We start from the raw sequence: 22,822 nt of genomic DNA, 5'->3' as shown, positions 1-22,822 counted from the left end.
AGGGAGTGAAGGTGAATGGGGTGAGGAGGATTTGTGTATGCACACCAATGTTACTGACTGTCAGTCCCAGTTTGTCTTGATATTCCAACTGCATTTAAGGGGCAGCCGTGGCATACTGGTTAGCTGGTTCTGTGAATATAAATATAATATAATATATTGAGAACCGTAGGGCCTAGGATGACCAACTTTTTTCCGAATGTTGGTCCATGTCAACAGGCCCCATATTCACTCATGTGAGGTGTAGCGCCACCTAGTTAAAAATGAAAAGGCAACAACGAGGCGTTTTAATCGCAGGTATCTTTGGCTGACAGGTTCAAAACTGCGCAAAATCTGAAGTGTAGGATGATTATGACACCCTCTTAATGCATGCCAAGTTTAGTGGAATTCCGTTCATGGGGGGCCATATCAGCTACACGCACACACACACAGCAGTCCTAACTCAGTGGCCCTGTGCCATGTCTGATTGCTCATGCTAAAAATACACTCTGCGTCAGGAGAGTCAATAACATTGTTCAGAAAAATGCAAACAGTATGGCGGTCAAAGCTTTATGTCTCCATAACAATGCATGCCCATTTTCAAGCACATTAATCAAGCAGAAAGAAAGGGGCCTTTGAGTTGGCTGAATTGATGAACAAGCAGCTGTGAGTACGAAAAATATAGTCATCATAAAAATCATCAATAAAAAATCTTTTATTCGCCTGTGGCACATTTATCTAGAGCAAAATGTATTCTGTTATGTCTGAGTAGCAATACGTCTGAGAAAACAAAACATACAAAGATAAATTGATGTATACATTGCAGTCAATTTCTTTGCATCAGGAAAGACTTTGGTAAAAGACATGCAACCAAAGACATACACATTTCCACAGAAGGCCTTTCAATACTTGCAACTTGCAAAACATTTAATGAACAGGGCGACTACTCCATTTATTAAAAGTGCAGTTTGGCTCGGTGTATTGTAAACAAGGCATGCAATATGTCACTCAGTGGAACAGGAGCGCCCCCACTAGACAGGCAAGGCAAACAGCAGTTGCAGGCTGACCATGGAGATCAGAGCTAGCGCTGGTCTCACCATCATAGAGCCACTGGGGGTAGGATGGGGGGCCGGGCTGGTAGGGCGTGCTGTGGGGAGAAGCATGGGATCTGAGTAATGGTGCTGGTTATTGTATTTAGCAGACACTTCTGTTTTACAGAATATAATAATATGAACCGTACAATAGTTATATTTAACAGTAAACAGTTTTTTGGTAAGCCAACATTAGGACAAATATAACAATAATGTCAACACAATATCATATATAAATGATAAAAAATAAACAATTACCATGAATATACAACCATAACTCTGAGGATTAATTAATTACTGTAAGTGTAAGCTGAACAGATAAGTCTTTAGAGCCCTCTTGAACAATCCAACACTATTGCAGGAATGCAGAACAAGCAATTAATCCCACCAATGAGGAACCACTGAAGAAAAGAGTCTTGCAATTGATAAAATAGTTATTATAATAATAGTTATATAGCTATTTAGTCAGTTAATAGAGTTAAAATAGTAGAAGGGAACGGGTCCTATATGTTCTCTCAATCAGGTTGTATTTAGCTACAGTGGAGTTTGCTTCTCTTATGTCTCCATTAGTAGTTAGTAAATATGTAAATATGTATGTTCTTGCCATATGTAAATCAGCCCAATGAATAAGTAAGTAAATAAATAAGTAAATAACCATTTTAACTCAGTGATGCTTCCATCAAGCAGTGTAGGGGTAAAGACTGAAAATGCATGCACATGGTCCATAATATTAGTGATTTGCTTGATTTTTTTATATACATTTTAATTACCAGCAGATGGCAGCAGTCACCTAGCTTTTTTTACAATGAAACCCATAGATACTGCATATACTGTACAGTTCAGTACAAACCCATCAGGCGATTACTAAGTGTGACTCACCAAGAACTGTCACATTCTTAGTGGCTTGGGCCATTCGCTGGGCCAGTGAGTTCTCTGCGATGCACTGGAACAACTGGACCATCCCGGGTCTTGCTGGGGTCCATCGGATCTCAGTTCTCCTGAGCGAGAAGGAGCCCTCGGGGAAGCCGTGGGAGAACCTCCAGGAGATGGAGCAGGGCAGCTCACAGTTGGCCTGGCAGGTGAAGTTGTGCTCTACCCCGGCCTCCACTGTGTCTGGGCCAAGGATGCTAACAGCTATTGTCCCAACTAGGAAAGGAAAAGACAAACACAGCCACATGTATTATGTTCCAGCTATGCTATCCCATTTATTGACATGAACTAGGTGTTTGAATGTGTGCTAGTTTTTACATATACTGTGGTCTGGATACTGAGGAAGGGGGTATCTCATTGTGATTACATTTAGCCTATATGCACACAAACATATATACTGTATAGCTATATGTAACAGAGGCGAACTGAGCATGCTAGTTGCGTGTGTAAACCCTCACACCCCTAACCTTAAGAACGCTTCTAACCACTGAGTTGGGAGCCTGGGCTTTTAGCTCAGTGGTTAGAGCGTTCGACTCCCATGCCGGTGTGTCGCGAGGTGGCGGGTTCGAGGGCCGTGAGCAGCGGACAAATTACGACCTCTGTTACACATATACATAGTCTATCTGACTTAAGACATACTGGTGCATTTTAGATTAGATCATGTAGATGAGAATGGCACACAAAACTATCTTGTACACTGGTCTGTCTTTGGTAAGGTGCAATGTATATAACTGATCTTACATGTAATTTAGATAAAAGGACATTGTGGGGCTCATCTCAAAGAAATGTCATATGACATGGCAATAGGTACAGCCATTTATAACGTTCTATTACATGAGCATATCATTACCCCCACAACCTTTCATATCAAAATAAGGTGATAAGGCAGTGAACTCACAGCTCAGCAGGTACCCTCTGCTAGTCACGGTGATGGTGCTGTTTGCCACCTCGCACTCATAATAGCCACCATCGGAGGGCAGCAGAGAGCTGAAGGCTAGCGTGGCGTTGTTCTTGCTGAGGAGCACCCTGGCGTCAGTGGCGAGGGGTTGACCGTCTTTGAACCAGGCGGTGGCGATGGTGGGGCCTGAGCCCTGACAAGCCAGCACGAAGGCCTGGCCCTCCCGGGGATCAGAGCTGGTGGTGGGCTTCACTATCACCGGGTCTTTAGGACCAAACAGACAGACCCAGGAACAGGTTATCAGTAAACTATGCACAGTAGAGAGCATGCAGTGCTGCTTACTAGTATAAGTTCATAAAACAGTGTGTTTGTGTCTTTTCTTTCAGCCTCAGTGGTGTAGTCTAGTTAGCTGTAGTGGATATAGCCTACTGTGATGTAATAGTTAGCTTTAGTGGGTACACTGTGATCAACCCCAAATGTTACTATATATCCTTGCCTATTTTAAGTGTACTGAGATGGTGATGCTTTTTAAGTGAGTATACTGCGTAGTCCTGCGTATCACATAGACTACACCACTGTTCAGCCTTTATTACGTAGATAAACGAAGGCAATGTTCCATTACAGAAGAGGCCAGGTAAGAGGATGAGGACTGACTCAGTGTATTGACCAGGTGTGTATTGTCCTATGATGTGTCCGTGGGTTTTGCATTATTTAAATGACCAGTTTTATAACCTCTATTTCTGTATGGCCCTGTATGTCGATTCACCTGCAATTGCATATGCTCCAACTGGACCTTGATCAAAGACTTTGATAGCAATTGCCACGTTGCTGATGCCACTGTTGACTTCCTACTTACAGTAAGTAGCGCAAGCATTTCCTTGTTCCCAGGGCCAAACGGGTTACAGCATATTCTGCGGAAGTACTCACTGTTTATTTCCACGGTCCTGCTGGTGCTCCGTGAGTCGTTGCTGGCAGGGTTGACTGCGGTGCACTCCAGCTCCAGGCTCTCAGTCCGGCCACTGACCGTCAGAGTCAAGGCGTTACCCTCCGCTTCCTTCCCAGACACCCGCCAGGTGTAGACACACTCTGGGGTGCAGTCCGCTGAGCAGATGAACTCTGTCGGCACCCCGGCCGTTACCGCGCTGGGCCCACTGATAGACATAAAGTACGGGCCTCCTAGTTAGGAAAACGTGTGTTCAAAACAAAAGTCCAAAGCAATAAAGAGAGCTATTTAAACATGCAGTACACAGTCTGTCCCTTATTTATTCATCTGTCAGCTTGTATGTCATGAACATCAGTACACTCTTTTTATATAAGTTCTATAAGTTATATATATATATAAATATATATATATAAAAGGAAATAAGCATTTTAACACATGGAATGCAAAGCCGTTCCAATGTTTGTACAAACTTATTTTCAGTTTTGAAACATTAGTGATGAAGTGAAGTAGTGTAAGGCAAAGCAAAGAGTTACTTCTTCATTTGGTTCATATCATGGCAAACACACAATAGAAACTGCTCTGACCTTATGATTTTATGGTTTTATAGCAGGCAACAGAGTGATATCAGGCAAGCCAAAGAACCATTGTGACAAATAACAAAGTACTGTTAGCAAAACTTTACAGCTTTTGTTTTCATTGTGAAATACTCCTAAACTACTTTTAGGACTTTTTAAATATAATCAAATAACATTGATTAAATATAATCAAATATAATTTAGTCTAACTGTGAGAAACACAGGCTCCAGTGCTTACGTGGGTCAGACAGGGGAGAGCTCAGAGGCAGGGAGAGGACACACTCTGTGGGTCAGACAGACAGAGGACAAGCATGAGATCTCTGCACAACATATCATCTTTCAAAATGTAGCGTTCAAAGATTACCATCATTTTTCATGTGTGTGTGTATGTGTGTGTGTTTGTGTGTTTGTGTGTGTGTGTGTGTGTGTGTGTGTGTATGTGTGTGCGTGCGTGCGTGCGTGCGTGCATCGTGCGTGCGTGCGTGTGTGTGAGTGAGAGAGAGAGAGATATATTACCTGTTATTGTAAATAGAAAAATAGTGTATAGGAGCTTCATATGATCTGCCATTCTTCAAGTATGAGTTCAAGGGCCTGTTCTCTGTTCTTTGAAGACTGAGCTGTTCTCTTTCCCTTGGAAAGCTACCTTTTCTCTTTTAAAGAGTTATGTGACTGCACAATGTCTTGGCAATATTCTGTTTTTCTGGAAGTCTGCTATATATTGATCTAATGTGTCATTGTGTCATGCAATGTGGGAACTTCTTCTGTACAGGGAACACAGAGCTACTTGCCTTTCATAATATCCTGCTTTAGTACATCACCTTTCTGCAGGAAATAGTTGCTCAACCATGTTCACTGTTTTAAGTCTCTTCCTGGTTTTTAGGGTCTTGTCAGTGCCTTTCTTCTTCCTGGTTTCTGGGGTCTTGTCAGTGCCTTTCTTCTTCCTGGTTTCTGGGGTCTTGTCAGTGCCAATCTTCTTGCACTGCCTCTGACCCCTCATTGACCCATATTAGTGTGACGATGCCACGTGCGCCATGTGTGACAGAAACTCTCAGGGATGTAGTGGAGGCTAAACGCAAGTAAACACAGTTTATCCACCTCTGAAAATTCTGAAATAGAGTTTATCCGCCTCTTATCCACCTCTCAAAACAGTTTATTCATCTTATTGCAACTTTTAACATTCAAAAATCACACTGTGTTATCCACATTCACAATATGTACACTGATCAACACTCTACGAACCATTTAATACCACTGGTATTGATATAAACATTGGACAATAACATCCACCATCACCAAACATGTTTTGAATGCCCTTTTTAAAAGTCCGATACGGCATGGCGCAGTCCACCTCACCAAGATCACAGAATTAATACTGTAGTTTACCCACCTCTTATTTTACCACTACATTCCTGGACACTCTGACACTGACTCCGTATGATTGAGGGTCTGAAAAAAAAACTCATGTACAGATGTACTCATGTATGTTTTGTTGGCATGAATAAGTTGCTTAGTCAGTCTAGCTTTTGTTGGTTTAAGTAGTGTGTGAACGGTAGCTTTAGTTTGCTTAAAAACTCTTAACAGTATGACATCAGCTGACATTCCCGATGAATGTAGAACATCAAACAGAGTTTCGATCTGTTATTTTATAGATCTCTCCTTAAATGCACCACCCAAAACATATAATTTAAGATTTCTTTTAACCCTTGACATGTTTACATTAGAATACTGCTACTCTCTGTTCTCTATTTATTTTAAGGTTAGTTTCTCCCTCCTTGTTGTATAACACTGTTTGATTTTGTATGTAATGGATGTTTGTTAGATTCATGTGTTAAATATTCATGTAAGTGCTCCAAAGTAAATTTGGCTAAGCTATCTTCTATCTTGTGATGCCTATCTCTTCACTGATACAATGTCTGAGTAAATGTTTCAAATTCCAAGGTATTTTTATGTGTTTGAGTTTCAGCCATGCTGTCTACTGGGCAATTATGAACACACGCCAGATGGTGGCACTCGTGCATGCGAGAGAGAGAGAGAGAGAGAGAGAGAGAGAGAGAGAGAGAGAGAGAGAGAGAAAGAGAGAAGCAGAAGTTAAAAGTGAAATGACAAAGTCAAAATAGGGAGGGAGAAGTAGCGAGTGAGAGGGGGGGGGCAGAAGTGATAAGAGTGAGATGAGGTCACAAAATCAACATACATTTTATAGGGAGAAGACACTGAACAATTCAAATCTGGTTGGCAGTTTTATTCTTCCCTTTGTGAATTAATTCCTGTGTGAATTTGGTAAGGAAGTACATAGAATATAGTACCTTTAATCCTTATTTCAAAACTATACCAGCAATCCATGAAGTCCAAATACTACAGATGTTTATATTAGTCATAGAGCCACAGGCGGTTTCTTTATCTCTCTGAGTGGTTAACATTTAACAGGAGAGGTGGTGGCTGTTCCTGGTCACTCTTTTACTTACTCCATTGTACTGTCAGATCCACTCCCACTGTCACCCATAGAGTCACAATAACTTCTGTAGGATTTTAAGATTATTTCCTTGTTTACGTATCAAAATAACACCATCAGTGTTCTGAAGTGAGAGATATACAGATGGGTATTTATGACTGTATCTACTTCCCTCTCTCTCTCTCCCTCTCTCTCTCTCTCTCTCTCTCTCTCCCTCTCTCTCTCCCTCTCTCTCTCTCTCTATTACCTATTATCTCCTCCACCTTTGTACTCTTCCTACTCATTGTTTCTTTAGTCAAACATTTACTGGCAGTGGTACAGCTAACCCTGGTGAGCTTATAGGCTGACTAAAAGGTCTGAACTGTAACAATGGTTCCTTTGGTCGCCTGCCGGTCATACATTTTCATCGGGTTGGACCTACAGAAGTCTGAATGCGCTCAGGGTTGGCCGTTAGCCTATTTCTGTTTTCTGACAAAACGTCATGTTCCAACTGCGCATCATGAGAAAGCCTAACGTACTCCTCGCTTGAGTTGGTGATTGTGAAAATGGCAAAATCTACACTCAGCATCCACGGCTTGCGCCAATGTCTGTGAGGTGCTGTGAAATTGCTGTAATGCATCGCATGCCTTGGCAACAGGTCACAGAATATGTCTGTATATAGCATGGTTAGAATGACATTTATTTTTCCTTTATTGCATTTTGCATTTCACATTATTCATTCATTAAGTCAACAGTTGTAATCCTAGGTCAAAATACGACATCATTTTCACTTAGCAAGTGACTATAGAACTTCAATTCAATTAAATTCAACTTGTTTTTCAATTTCCATTTCCCTACCCAAATATAATAATGAATGAACGCAAAAGTACACCTACCTATTAGCTAGTCCTGTTTGCTTTTGTTTATGTAAAGCACATTGAATGACCTCTGTGTATAAAGCGCTATATAAATAAACTTGACTTGACTTGACTAATTACAATCAGCTAATGTGCCATTTATGGTCTAAACTGAATTCTAAATAAACTAAATTCTGGTATTTCCCAATCAGCTGTGCTTCACAGACTAACCTTAATCTTTAATGCACATAGCTACTCTATGGTGCAAAGTCCTTGTATGCTTATGGTTATATTGACCTATTACCCCTGCCTGGAAATGCTTTGACCTGTGTGGTGAACTTTCTTTGAAGATAGTCATGATGACCAAAGTGGTGGTGGTGTAATGAAACAGGAAGAAAAGATTAACGGGAACCTAGCTCACTACACTGATAACACAAGAGTAATTCTACCTTAAGCATCCATCACTGAAACATCGATCTCTTGTGACACAAGTGTTAGAGTTGCAGTCTGATGACGTTGACTTGTGAAATTCCTGGGCATTTCCTCCACAGATCGCATGATGGCAATGACCTCTCTGCAACTCAAAATTTGCTGTGTGCCAAGAGTCACACAAGAGTGTTAAACTATAAAAACACACCACACACTGGAACATGACAACCCCTTTGCTCTCTTTAAGCCAAGCTGTCAGCTGTCTCTTTTATGTTATTACAACTTCAAATATCTCTGCTCCTTAAGCTTACCTCCATCTCATGTAAAGAGAAGGATAACATATAGGGTTACCTATACGTTAGGCATTCAGAATGGAACCAAATTCAGGATCAACAACATACTAGAGGACAGTATAGACACTGTGTGAACACATGTAATAGACAGTCAGGGTTTAATAGACCACAAGTTTTTTTTTATTTCCACAGCATGCATGATAACAGTCTGTGTGTGTGCTCCATCCACATGTTTACAGTGGGGGAAGGGATCTTTTGGTTCTTACCATTTCTTGCTCTCAGAAGCATGTTAGTGTGTTAATTAAATAACAATAATTGAATTTGTATACACAGAGTTTGTATACAAAGTGAAAATATTTTTTTTAGTCTGTTGGCAGCCACACCTGTGTGCTACCTTGCTTTGTTTTTCTGAATACCCCTGAGGTTTGGCAGGTGGTGGGCACACATCCTGTTTTTCTACTCACGAGGCGATGCAAAGCACCTCTGGGTATGTGTGCAACAGCATTGCAGTTGTGGTGCAAACTTTGTAGTGTGGGTTCACCACAACATGCTCACTGGAATACGTACACCTGTTTCCTTTAGAAGATTGCAGATACAGTCAGACATATATTTGATGAATAGTTATTACAGTTAATTTCCCATCACTATCATTAATAGGGTGAAATGATACAATCTAAATGGGAAGGAAATATTGTGAAACTATTAACCGTACAACTTTGCACAAAAGCAGCTTCCTCTCAGAACCTGGAACTGAATGTAAATGTATCTCAGTTAATGTGTGCAAGTGTATGGGGGTGGGGTAGAAGGCAAACAGAGAACTGTTTTAGCATTTAGAATTTATTTTGCGACAGAATCAATGCCTCTTAATCTTCACAATCTGTTCAAAGTCGATGTAAAAATACAACAATTTTACATTTGAAAGGCATCACAACTCTAATAAGTGCATTTGCACAGTACATGGCACAATTAAAAGAGGGGGAAATGTGTACATTCAGCCTTGATGAAAAGACTGCAGTGCATTACTATAACCAGGCATCCCTGAGGCATGTTTTCACATCACAAAATAAAATAAAAAACAACAACAAAATGGAGTTGAGAAACAAACCACAATATGGCTGATGAATATAAATGATCCAACAGATGAAAAGACATTTTTCATAACACAGTGCATATGATAAAATATATTAAAACTCTTTACACAATAAATTGTTGCTAACTTGTAATTTCATAACACTTAATTATTTCCTGATCTTTCATGGGTAACTCCTAAAAGTAAAGTCTAATCTTAATATGGAGATAATGTTATGAAATATTGATTGACTTCATATTAGGAGATATAGAACACTTTTAAAGCAGGCTAGCTGTTTAGCTCTTTCTATATATTCACAAAATGATAGAATTCAATAATGAAAAATTACATGATTAAAAAAATAACTAACAAAACATAGTACCAAAGCACAAAATTACCCCAGCAAATCTTCGGGAGTGATTTTAACCACCATCAAAATGTTTAGCTAATACTCACATATAAAGCCAAGCATTATACTTTGCAAGACAAAATAGGTGCTTTGAAATGTCTGAAATCAAGTGATATCCACTTTCTCCAGCTGAATGCATCATCTCCTCTACATCGCCATCACAACAATGTGTTACTAAACACCTCACTATGCTATTCTTAAAATACGATAACTAATAATTACCAGCATTGATAATTGTGGCTTTGAGAGATACATTATCACATGTGTCACATAAAGACGATAAAGTGCAGGTTCATATTAGACAAAGATTGCATCTTGTACTCCAAATCTTGATACAAGTTCTCTACAACAAGGGACTTCTGGGGTCTACAAATTAATCTATCCATGTCATCTCTTTGAAAACTTCAACAGAGTGATCAACACTCTACACATTAATCAGTTTTTAATCAGACTACATCACTATGACAATAAAATATCTTTAAGTATGTAAATACACACTGCAATGGGGCTTAAATTAACTGAAATAATGAATATGTGCAACCCAAATGAACATAGTGATGGTATTTGAAATAATGAATATGTGCAACCCAAATGAACACAGTGATGGTATTTGGAGAGACACATGGACAGTAGCAGGACAAAAGTGCGGTCAGAGAAACTAAGAGAGGATGGTCACTTCCTGACCTGAGCATACGTCACATCTGGTACCTGATGGGGTGGTCGAGGAGCCTGTTGGAAAAGCACATGCAAATCATGTAATAAACTTTACAGTTAACTACATCTTGTCAGAAATAGGAAAGCACATATACAGAGCTTGTAATCTCGTCACCTCAGTGCAGCACATAATCATTATTTATTGCCCATAAAGGTCCGTCATTTGTGGCCACTGTGTTCTACTGTAGACCACAGCATTTGTTGGACATTTATAGTAGAGCGGCTACAGGAAAAATCGTGCAAATTATGATACAAGCGTGGAATTCGGCAGGTATGTGCTCAAGACCAATACAATCAAATCTACCTGATTGGCCACTTGAAATGGCGGCCATTTTCCAAGATGGCCGCCAAAAAAGACCCCAGAAATTGATTTATTGCTCAGAATTGACCAAAGATATTATGATACAAGCATGAAATTAGGCATGTATGTGCTCAAGACCAATACAATAAAATCTGCCTGATTTGCCATTTTTAATGGCGGCCATTTTCCAAAATGGCCACCATGAAAAACTCTAAAAATTGATTTGTTGTACAGATTTGACAAAGGAAATTATGATACAGCCATGAAATTTGGCAGGTATGTGCTTAAGACCAACACAATACATTCTAACTGATTTTCCAGTTTAAATGACGGCCATTTTCCAAGATGGCCACCAAAAAAATACCATAGAAATGGATTTGTTGCACAGAATTGATCAAGCAAGTTATTATACAAGCATGAATTTTGGCATGAATGTGCTAAAAAAACAATACAATCAAATCTACCTGACTCACCACTTGAAATGGAAGCCATTTTACAATATGGCCGCCAAAAGACTGAATTTAGCGCAGAAGTGAGCAAGAAAATGATGATACAAGTATGTAATTTTGTGTGTTTGTGCTAAAGAGCAATATAATCAAATCCACCTCATTTGCAACTTGAAAATGTAATATGGCAGCCATTTTTAAAGATGGCCACCAAATAAGACACTAGAACTTCATTAATTGCAATTAATTTAGCAGATGTGGCCCAAATCAATGTTAACATTCACTACATTTCTGTTTCCTTCTATGATGAAGTCATTGGAAATTCAATCAAGCAAAAATCAAGCAAAAAGGCACATAACTGAGATTCAGTGTTTCACAAATGAACTATGTACAAAGACTACAAACCCTGGAAGGGCTAAATTAATCTTAGAAATCTCACAGAGGGACAATAGAAGAGAGCGTATGCAACAGCATCAGGACTGACAGAGCCGTGCACCAACTTGCCTATCTAAAATACGACTGTACAACCAGAGCAGGCGATCACAGAGCATGTTTTTTTTTTTTTTTTTTTGGTAACTGTAACAAGGCAAAGAACTCGGATGCCAAGAAGAACAATATGGCAGTAAGTACCTCAGCATGGAAAAAATAACAGTCCATTTCACAGCAAATGTGAGCAATTTTTCAATTGTGTTTTTAAGAAAACACCATCAACATTTCACCCTTTGGAATTAAGTAATAATATGCAAAAAGCATATTATTACCACAATGGTATCGCATCACGCACCACCCTCCATTGACATCAAGAATTGTCATTATTAGCATGTTATCACCATGTTATCAGTGTGTTATAAGGGGCTTATTTGTCGTTAATAACTGTTACCTCTGTTATTTGCATGTAAAACCAAAAGCGACCTATGCGGCCGGAAAGACGGAAGTCATTATTTGTCTATGAAGGGTCGGCGAATAAAGCGACTAAAGTCAATTCGCCGGGAGCGAACCAATCTGGGCGACCAGAGCGATTAAGCGATTTAGCAATTAAAAGTCAGCTAATATAATGGTAATGAGCAGTTCGGCAAAAAACAATTGGAATGCTCTTATCTTCGAATGTCTCAGGCTGACAAGCCAGAGCCGTTATGTGATTAGCTAAATCAAACATGTCAATGTCACGTCCAGAGCGAAAAAAGCGAATTCATGACAAAGCTTCTTCAACGACCTTGGCTACTTGGTAGCTGATGTTGTTTCTGGTGTACACGCATCTTTTATTTAACAGCAACATCGAGAAAACCATGAATTGCCGTTATTAGCATATTTGTGTCATTGTATTATTAGCATGTCATAACCATTTTATTTGTTTGGGGGGGTGGGGGGTGGCATTACGCAACGCCCTCCATTGACATTAAGAACTGGCATTATTAGCATGTTATCACCATGCTATTTGTGTGTCATAAGTGGCTTATTTGTCATTGTGGAACATTTTTAATATCTGTATCACTTCATTATCTATGGAAACATATTTAAGGAGAGTGAACAATTATTTACACCACATTTGCAATTTGCACATTTGAAATTTGCAAATTTCTCGGGTCTTTTTGGACGCCATCTTGGAAAATGGCGAGCATTTCAAGTAGCAAATCAAGTGGATTTGATTGTATTGGTCTTGATCACATCCATGCCAAATTTCATGTGTCCATCATAAATAAATCAATTTCTAGGGTCTTTTTTGGCAGCCATCTTGGAAAATTTCAAGTGGCCAATCAGGTAGATTTCATTGTATTGCTCTTGAGCACATACATGTTGAGTTTCGTGCTTGTATCATAATTTGCTAGGTCAATTCTATGCAATAAATCAATTTCTGGGGTCTTTTTTGGCGGCCATCTTGGAAAATGGCCGCCATTTCAAGTGGCCAATCAGGTAGATTTGATTGTATTGGTCTTAAGCACATACATGTCGAATTTCATGCTTGTATCATAATTTGCTAGGTCAATTCTATGCAATAAATCAATTTCTGGAGTCTTTTTTGGCGGCCATCTTGGAAAATGGCCACCATTTCAAGTGGCCAATCAGGTAGATTTTATTGTATTGGTCATAAGCACATACCTACCAAGTTTCATGCTTGTATCATAATTTGCACGATTCTTGCCAAATTGGCCTTGTAGCCGCTCTACTATTAGTGGATGCTTTCATTCAAAACTACTTGAAATGCTGTGCAGGCCCTAATTGCCCCAATGACATTGGGTGTTGTTATACTCTTGCTTCATCAGTTCAGCTACAAGAACAGCTTCTCTCTCTAGTCCAAGATCTCATTTTGTAGGGATATTTAGGGCAAGCTAAGACGAGAGGGCACACTGTACGCAGCCCAGATAGAAACCTCTCTTGTGGCAACAATCTCTATGTCTGAGCCTATACACTGGCATCTTCTCTGAATGCAGCATGTCCTCTTTCCTCAAGACCTACTCATTCTAAACCTCGTCATCCATGGCTGACGAACAGTATAGTCTCAGTACGAAAGGAACTTAGAGTTGCTGAGAGGAAATGGCGTAAATCCAGAGATGGAAATGATCTTAGTAACTACCAGTCTTTGCTGTCATCCTTTTCATCCACTGTTACACTTGCAAAAAAGGCATTCTATCAAAGCAAGATTGAGAGCGCCACTGACAGTAGAAAACTTTTTTCTACTTTCAAATCTCTTCTCAATCCTCCACCACCACCATCAACTACTTCACTGTCAGCAGATGACTTTGCAACATTTTTCACTGAAAAAGTTGCTAACATAAGTGCTCAGTTTGATGCACCTATAAGGAGGGCTTTGCCTTGTGTTAGTATGACAGCATCATTGGACTCTTTCTCTCCTCTTGATGAGGAAGCAGTCTCTCAATTGCTTCAGCGAAGTCGTCCAACAACATGCCCATTGGATCCTGTCCCGTCCACTCTTCTACAGTCTCTCTCACCCGTTGTTCTACCAGCAGTCACACATGTATTTAATGCTTCACTCAGCTCTGGAATAGTTCCTTATTCTTTTAAACAGGCTAGGGTTACACCTCTGCTAAAGAAAAGTACACTTAATCCAACTGAGGTGAAGAACTACAGACCTGTCTCCCTTCTTCCTTTCTTGTCAAAGGTTTTGGAGAAAGTGGTCTTCAAGCAAGTTTGTGACTTTCTTCATCAGAATAATCTACTAGACCCTATGCAGTCTGGTTTCAAGAGTGGTCATTCTACTGAAACTGCTCTTCTGTCTGTGACTGAAGCATTGAGAGTAGCTAAGTCCTCTGCTCAGTCATCAGTATTAATTCTACTAGATTTATCTGCAGCCTTTGATACTGTTAACCATGACATTCTCCTTTCTATACTATCTGAACTGGGAATTTCTGGAAAAGCTCTTGACTGGTTTGAATCTTACCTTAAAGGGCGTTCTTTCAATGTGTCTTGGCAGGGACAGGTATCTAAGTCTCATGACCTCACCACAGGTGTGCCTCAGGGATCAGTATTAGGACCCTTGCTTTTCTCTATTTACATCACTTCCTTAGGTGATACCATTCGCTCCCATGGATTTGACTATCACTGTTATGCAGACGACACTCAATTTTACCTGTCTTTCCCACCTGATGACTCTAGTGTTTCCCACCAGATTTCTGCATGCCTTAAGGATATTTCAGCCTGGATGAAAGATCGGCACCTTCAGCTTAATCTCTCAAAAACAGAGTTTTTGGTGTTTCCAGCTAAAACAGCTATTCCCCAACAAATTAACATCCAGCTTGACTCAACTTCACTGACCCCAACTAGATCGGCAAGTAACTTGGGCGTTGTAATTGATGACCGACTTCTCTGAGCATGTAGCTTCTATTGCAAAATCATGTCGGTTTATGCTTTACAACATTAGGAAGATCAGACCTTATCTGACACAAGATTCCACACAACTTTTTGTTCAGACCATGGTCATCTCTAAGCTGGACTATTGTAATTTACTATTAGCTGGCTTACCCGCTTGTGTAATAAGATCATTACAGCTGATTCAGAATGCTGGAGCACACCTGGTCTTCAATCAGCCAAAGAGGACACATGTAACTCCTCTCCTAGTTACTCTCCATTGGCTCCCTATAGTAGCCAGAATTAAATTTAAATCTCTCACTTTGGCCTATAGAACACTGACAGGATCTGCTCCTAGTTATTTATGACCGCCGCGCAGCGAAGCGCATTTTTTTGTGGAAAAAATGTGCTGGACTGGGCGGTGGTCATATTTTGTACCGCTCTGCGGTACATCTAGTTTAATTTAATAATCAAGCCTTACATCCCCAACTGCCCACTGCGGTCTTCTGATGAGCGTCTGTTATGTCGACCAGTCATAAAAACTAGGTCTAATTCCAGACTGAGTTCCCCAGTGCTCTCCGTTCCTGTGGTAGTTTTGGGTCGTTTAAGAGGGGTCTAAAGACATTCCTATTCAACATGTACTTAGTTGTTTAAGCGCTTATGTGTTATGGTTTGTATAATATTGTTTTATTTTCATTAGGCAGGGATTAAAGTGAAAAAAAATCGTTTGACTGAACTTTTTTCAGGCCATAAGTCATACGTTCTTCATATCTACCTATAGAGATAGCACCCCTTTTGCGGTCGCGACCTATTGGTTTTTAATGTACAAAAAGATGCAAACAGCAAAGTAAAGGGAGTATTCGCCTTATTCACACGGCGGCCATTGTTTAAACCAAAACGAGGCTACAGGGTACACTTACTATATAATTAATGCCACCTACAGGCAGTGTTGGGCAAGTTACTTCAAAATCGTCAAAGTAATTTGTTACATTATAATATTACTGTCTCTGAATTGTAAGGCATTACATTACTATTGTATTACTTTTAAGTTACTTTTACCAAAATATCTAGAAATATGGATTTGGAATTCTAAATGCAGTTTATTATGCTCAATGCAGCTCATTGCACTTCTAATGGAGGGCGATGTGGTATAACATAATGACTAAGCTAGGCTTAAGGCTAACAACAGTAGAATGCAATAGGCGCAGTGATGGCTCATGATGCAATACAAGGAACAATCATAGCCAGAATTTTGTTAAAAGCAGACAAAAGGTCGAAGTCTGGTCAATTGTGATAGAAATGCTGTAACTTTAGGCTTAGGCCTACTCATTAAAATCAACAGAGAGCCCACTACCTGTATATTGTAACCCAAAACTTGTCAAGATAGGCTACACAGTGCCGCTGCTGGCCATTTTGGTGCCCTAACTGGTGAAATACACTATTAACCCAAGTATGTCATCATATGGTCAACTATAAAGATGTAGGCTAATCTGCCTGTTCCCAGGGATGGGTAGTATTTCTGAAACATGTAATATGTATTTCAAATACAAAATAGTATTTTGTCATTTGTATTTTATTGGGTTGAAGGAAATGGCTCTGTATTTTGTATCAAAATACTTAATTGGTGTGTATTTTTGTATTTTAGAAATACTGCAAAATACTATATGTGAAACACACTAAAAAAAGTAGATACTACACACAGGTGTAATGAATAATTGGTAATTAGGCAACAATGGTTTATTTTTATCGCAATCAGCTAATGTGAGAACAGCTGTGATGAGCAAGTTTACCTGTGCAAGTTCACATAAGGACACTGACAAAGGCAACCATGTCCTATTGTCTCCATGCCAATCTTTAACAGAAAAAATGTCAGATATCTCAATGAACCACAATGACATCAATAGATGGTAAGGTGTTGAGTGTGTTTGAATTCCCTTCCTTGTAGCATCCATTTCTGCATTCTACAGTGGGGACAAGTTCACCTTGTTTAATTAAATAACAATTATATTTCCTTATTAGCTGCATACTTGAGGTTGGAGATATTAAGGCATATCAAGTTTCTCACATACTGGAACTTCAAGATACATAGCCTTATGATTTTCTTATTCAGTTCTGCACTGGACTTGAATTACGAAATTCGGCACAGATACACAATTATGATTTTGGCCTATTGATTATAATGTGGTTAATTGAAAGCTCTGTCAGTCGTTTTGGATAAGCATCAGCTAGTTGACTAAATGTAAATGTAAATTCTTGAATTATTCTTCTGATCACACTACATGAACTTGCATACGGTATACTATTTGGTATGACGGGCCAAATTGTATTGTTTTTTACTATATAGTTTTAATAGGCTAAATGTTTGGGATATTAAAAAGCTTTTTTTGCAGTGCTTTCATACTTCCTTGAAAAAAGTATTTTGAGTATTTTCTAAATACAAAAATACAGTATTTTATTTTGATACATAATATGGTTACTGTATTTTGTAGTTTATTTTGATACATTAAAAATGAGGGTATTAGGTATTTTATTTTGAAATACATTCTGATGTATTTTTGCCCATCCCTGCCTGTTCCCAGCATCAGAACACTTTGCGATGGTTAGCGTGTCGTAATTCAAGTCCAGTGCAGAACTGAATAAGAAAATGATAAGGCTATGTATCTTGAAGTTCCAGTATGTGAGAAACTTGATATGCCTTAATATCTCTAACCTCAAGTATGCAGCTAATAAGGAAATAGAATTGTTATTTAATTAAACAAGGTGAACTTGTCCCCACTGTAGAATGCAGAAATGGATGCTACAAGGAAGGGAATTCAAACACACTCAACACCTTACCATCTATTGATGTCATTGTGGTTCATTGAGATATCTGACATTTTTTCTGTTAAAGATTGGCATGGAGACAATAGGACATGGTTGCCTTTGTCAGTGTCCTTATGTGAACTTGCACAGGTAAACTTGCTCATCTTTACTTGCGTACGACTTCACACCAGTGCTTCAGACCAGAGCTGATGCTTCAACAATAGCCGTCACTGAAAAGCTGTTAGTGTCTTTGAACACAGCTGTTCTCACATTAGCTGATTGCGATAAAAATAATAACCAATTATTCATTACACCTGTGTGTAGTATCTACTTTTTTTAGTGTGTTTCACATATAGTATTTTGCAGTATTTCTAAAATACAAAAATACACACCAATTAAGTATTTTGATACAAAATACAGAGCCATTTCCTTCAACCCAATAAAATACAAATGACAAAATACTATTTTGTATTTGAAATACATATTACATGTTTCAGAAATACTACCCATCCCTGGGAACAGGCAGATTAGCCTACATCTTTATAGTTGACCATATGATGACATACTTGGGTTAATACTGTATTTCACCAGTTAGGGCACCAAAATGGCCAGCAGCGGCACTGTGTAGCCTATCTTGACAAGTTTTGGGTTACAATATACAGGTAGTGGGCTCTCTGTTGATTTTAATGAGTAGGCCTAAGCCTAAAGTTACAGCATTTCTATCACAATTGACCAGACTTCGACCTTTTGTCTGCTTTTAACAAAATTCTGGCTATGATTGTTCCTTGTATTGCATCATGAGCCATCACTGCGCCTATTGCATTCTACTGTTGTTAGCCTTAAGCCTAGCTTAGTCATTATGTTATACCACATCGCCCTCCATTAGAAGGAATGAGCTGCATTGAGCATAATAAACTGCATTTAGAATTCCAAATCCATATTTCTAGATATTTTGGTAAAAGTAACTTAAAAGTAATACAATAGTAGTGTAATGCCTTACAATTCAAAGACAGTAATATTATAATGTAACAAATTACTTTGAAATGACAGTAATAAGTAATACATAATACATTACGATTTTGAAGTAACTTGCCAAACACTGCCCCTGGCACTTTCATTTCTTTACACCATGGCTTGTTAGTTCTCCCCCATTTCCAACAGCTGCCCATCTCCATTTATTTTTTAACTTTTGACACCTGCCTTCCTTTAGCAACAACGCATCCATGACAGCTAGTGGCCTTGCCAAATAGACGCACACAAATTACGCTAATATGCAAGGTTCTGGTAGGCATACTGGTTATGGTTTTGTGCTATAAATTAATAATATTTTATAGCAAAGTTTTAAGTTGACTATTTTGATTGCATGGTTATTTTTTGTCAACATACACTCACAACCTACTGTCGTTAAAAGTGAGGCCTAAAGCAAAATAGGCTACAAGGCTGTCTGTGCGTCACAAACACGACTGACTCCCTTACTAAACAGTTCGCGATGATGACAATATTATTATTATTTTATGTTAACACGCTCAGTCAAAACCTTCCATTGCAAATTGTGAAAAACATTGTTGTACATGTCATAACAGACGGGATAATACATTGCATACGGTTTATATTGCGTCGCTTTACACATAATGTTAGTTGCATTGATTAAAAACTGTAACAATAATAGTAGCCTACATGGGGTGGCATAGCAGGCTATCTGTTCAAGTCATAGGTGACACCCAAAATGAATGACCTCCCCTGACAAGAGTTCGCGATAGTAAGAAATTGTCTACATTGATGCACGGAAAGAACACAGCCTACGCTTCTTCTCCGAATTCGCACATAGAGCTCACAATATCATATCCAAAAAAGTTAAACGGATTTGCCAACCTCATCAGCTGTCTCGATTGTGTCACTATAATCCAACTTTTAAACCGTTATTAGTCCTCCATATGTGTTCTTTTTTTTAAGCAAACGCCCCAGGCCAACGAGACAAGCGTGTAGCTACAACATAAACAAAGCGGAACTCATGGCTGAGGTAGGCTAGGCTATCTTCTTGAGCCGTCACTGATTGAGACACAGAAAGTTCTCAAGAACACTATTAGGTCTTTAAACATTTATCATCACACACATTAATTCATCGGACCTAATATTTGTAGTTGCCTTAAAAAAAAGGAAAAGAAAAGGTGATAGCCCCCCCCCCCCCTATTTTTTTTTTCTCATCGGATCTGCATCGATCTCAAATATGACATTTCTAAAATCAAATTGACGGAAATCCGTCCTACGACGGAGAACTTTAATCCTTGCATTAGGCTGTTAATTAATTTGACATTATTGTTTATTATTGATATTCTCCTTAATGTAGTCTTAGCATGTCATTGTTTTATATTATTGATCTCCATATTGATCTCCATTTGAATAAGGAAAAAACTGAAGTGATTGCCTTTGGGAATAAAGATACTAGGCATAATATCTCCTCATTTCTCAACACCAAAGGTTTTGAAGTTAAAACAACGGTAAAAAACCTAGGCGTCCAAATCGACAGCGACCTCTCCTTCAGCAGTCACATTAAAACAGTTACTAAATCAGCCTTTTACCACTTAAAAAACATATCCAAGCTTAGGGACCTCATGACCCAAACAGATCTTGAGAAACTTATTCACGCCTTTATATCGAGCAGACTGGACTATTGTAACAGTCTCTTCAAAGGCCTTCCCAAGAAAAAAATCAAACAACTCCAATTAATCCAGAACGCAGCAGCAAGGATTCTGATGAGAGCCAAAAGAACAGATCACATCACACCGCTACTCAAACGCTTACACTGGCTCCCTGTGAGTCACAGAATCGATTTTAAAACACTGCTACTTGTTTTTAAAACTCTGAATGGCAGCGGCCCCATTTATCTAAAAGACCTACTCCACCACTACACACCTCCTAGGTCACTCAGGTCGCAACAGAGACTACTCCTGGTTCCACCAACTACTAGAACTAAATGTGGTATAGCCGCCTTTAGCTCATATGCAGTTAAACTCTGGAACCAGCTTCCTGAACACATAAAGGCCGCACCCTCAACAGATTGTTTTAAAACCAAGTTAAAAACCTACTTTTTTTCCCTTGCTTTCCCTTAACTTTATTATGACCGCCGCTAGCGAAGCTAGCGAAGCGGTCATATAGGGATTGTCAAAGTTTTTTTTTTTTTATTTATTTTTTTTTTTTTTTCGTCATCTACTTCCTGAAATTTTGGTCAACGATACCCGGGGCACCGAAACACCAGGGCACATGAAATTTGGTGGGTATGTAGCCCCACTAGACTTTTACGGAAAAATTTCGTTTGGTCCCCGGGGGCCACTCCCCCTCCGCGCTGGGCCCCCCGAAACCCAAAAAATGCAGTTTTTCCTCAATAACTACCTGAACCGTGGCACCGAGGATGAAGAAATTTTTATGGTATGTTGGTCTCAAGGGCCCACATCAACTTAGCCCATAATCACTCATTTGTGATTTGCACCCCCCCGGTAAAAAATGAAAATGCAATATCATTCTGCTTTAATCGCCCCTCTTTTCAGTAAAGACGTTCAGAACTGCACCAAATTTTATGTGTATGATTAACCTGACATTCTCTGGGGGTATGCCAAGTTTCGTAGAATTTCATCCATGGGGGGGTCTAAAAAATTATGTGTACATTTAGTGACTCTACACTCATTGGCCTGTAGATGGTGGTGCACACACATACACATGCACACACACACACAGGCACCCACATACTATCGGTATTAGAACGGCCGATACATAATTACAAATTCAGTAGGATTAAAAGAAAGCCAAAATAAATATTCATCATCATCATCATGGCTGCATTTCCAGTATTGGCGATAAGTAGTCGTTTGTCCACTAGATGGCGCATCGTTGCAGTGAGACGTAATTTTGTTGGAAGTTAATCTTAAATGGGTTGGAAAGACACTATGCTTCCTACAAGGACAAGACTGTAGGCTACAGTAGTTTACCGCAGAGAACGTCTAAGGGTAGGATGATTTCTGCATGACATGTAATTCCCATTTCCTCTTGAAGCCGAAATAAATCTGAGAATGTTTATCGGACATGCTTGTTTTTTACTGCAGGTAGGCTACGTTAATCCTATCAATAGCAGAACGTAGGTAAAATAATGTTACCGTTAGCATGGTTGAGTGATGGAGGCCAATTTGATTATTGATGTATTTGTAGAAAACCATAAATGCGTTTATAAGCTACCAAGCAAATCGATAACAGCACTAATTGTATCTTTCGACTGTCATCTCATTTGCTTATGACCATAACCTAGGCTACTAACAGGAGCTAAGTGAGTTAGCCACAACACGTGCGCTACGTGATGGTTTTTTAATGGAAAATATATAGGCTACCTGAAAGATAACCTGTCTATGATCGATCTACAATCTCCATTTAAACCAGATGTTTTAGAGCGCACGTTGAGATGTATTCAGGGCAGGGCTGTACCTACACATATTTGTTGCACGTGCTACAAAAATCATTCTTTGCGATGAATGATTTAGTACCAACGTTACAAGGGTCAGATACAGTTTTGCCTATGGCTATTCCGTGAGACTGAGGCGCTTTTTGTTTGTTCGAAGTGCGTGTTTAGGGTGTGAGAGGGGAGTCGATGTGCTTTGATTCCAGCTTGGTAGTTGTAGTCTATGCGATTAAAAAACACGTGTGTGTGAAGTATCCAAACAATGATAACGCTTTCATTATGGCTGCTTTAGCCACAGACCTTGAGCTACTGTACAGTGGGTTGGGTTCCGTTTAGAAGTGTCCACTTCATTCGCCCTTTCCGTGATTCACAGCTACGTGAAATGTATTACTACTGATATGCAAAACTATTAA

At 39.3% G+C, this 22,822-nt stretch overlaps 2 protein-coding genes across 4 annotated transcripts in view; both read right to left on the bottom strand.

Moving 5' to 3' along the window:
• Positions 1–673: 673 nt before the first annotated feature.
• Positions 674–5,108, bottom strand: LOC143118278 (cell adhesion molecule CEACAM1-like). The gene is made up of 6 exons (XM_076279361.1): positions 4,930–5,108; positions 4,652–4,696; positions 3,823–4,071; positions 2,896–3,159; positions 1,947–2,213; positions 674–1,123 (listed from the first exon to the last, which is right to left on the bottom strand). The coding sequence occupies exons 1-6, from the start codon at positions 4,979–4,981 to the stop codon at positions 1,008–1,010; spliced, it is 993 nt and encodes a 330-aa protein (XP_076135476.1). The 5' UTR covers positions 4,982–5,108; the 3' UTR covers positions 674–1,007.
• A 4,131-nt stretch (positions 5,109–9,239) lies between these two features.
• The window catches only part of LOC143118763 (cell adhesion molecule CEACAM1-like), a 52,751-nt gene continuing 39,168 nt past the window's right edge, over positions 9,240–22,822 (bottom strand). For all 3 annotated transcript variants that reach the window (XM_076279856.1, XM_076279858.1, XM_076279857.1), the window contains one exon: positions 9,240–10,627. In XM_076279856.1, the coding sequence (XP_076135971.1) occupies positions 10,571–10,627 (57 nt within the window). In that variant the 3' untranslated portion in view covers positions 9,240–10,570. The remainder of the gene's footprint in view (positions 10,628–22,822) is intronic.

Source organism: Alosa pseudoharengus, unplaced genomic scaffold (genome assembly GCF_046254945.1).
Source record: "Alosa pseudoharengus isolate Yale_2024_CS ecotype anadromous, Long Island Sound unplaced genomic scaffold, YU_APseudo_1.1 YU_APseudo_1.1_scf_12, whole genome shotgun sequence".
NCBI lineage: Eukaryota > Metazoa > Chordata > Actinopteri > Clupeiformes > Clupeidae > Alosa > Alosa pseudoharengus.
This window is presented reverse-complemented; position numbering and strand designations above follow the sequence as displayed.

Bases quoted from the DNA above. Each gene is read 5' to 3' on its own strand.
- LOC143118278 (XM_076279361.1), bottom strand. From the start codon at position 4,981: ATGGCAGATCATATGAAGCTCCTATACACTATTTTTCTATTTACAATA. The intron at 3,160-3,822 runs GTGAGTACTTCC...TTGGTCCTAAAG, and splicing joins CAGGACCGTGGAAATAAACA to ACCCGGTGATAGTGAAGCCC. The intron at 1,124-1,946 runs GTGAGTCACACT...TTCTCCCCACAG, and splicing joins TAAGAATGTGACAGTTCTTG to CACGCCCTACCAGCCCGGCC.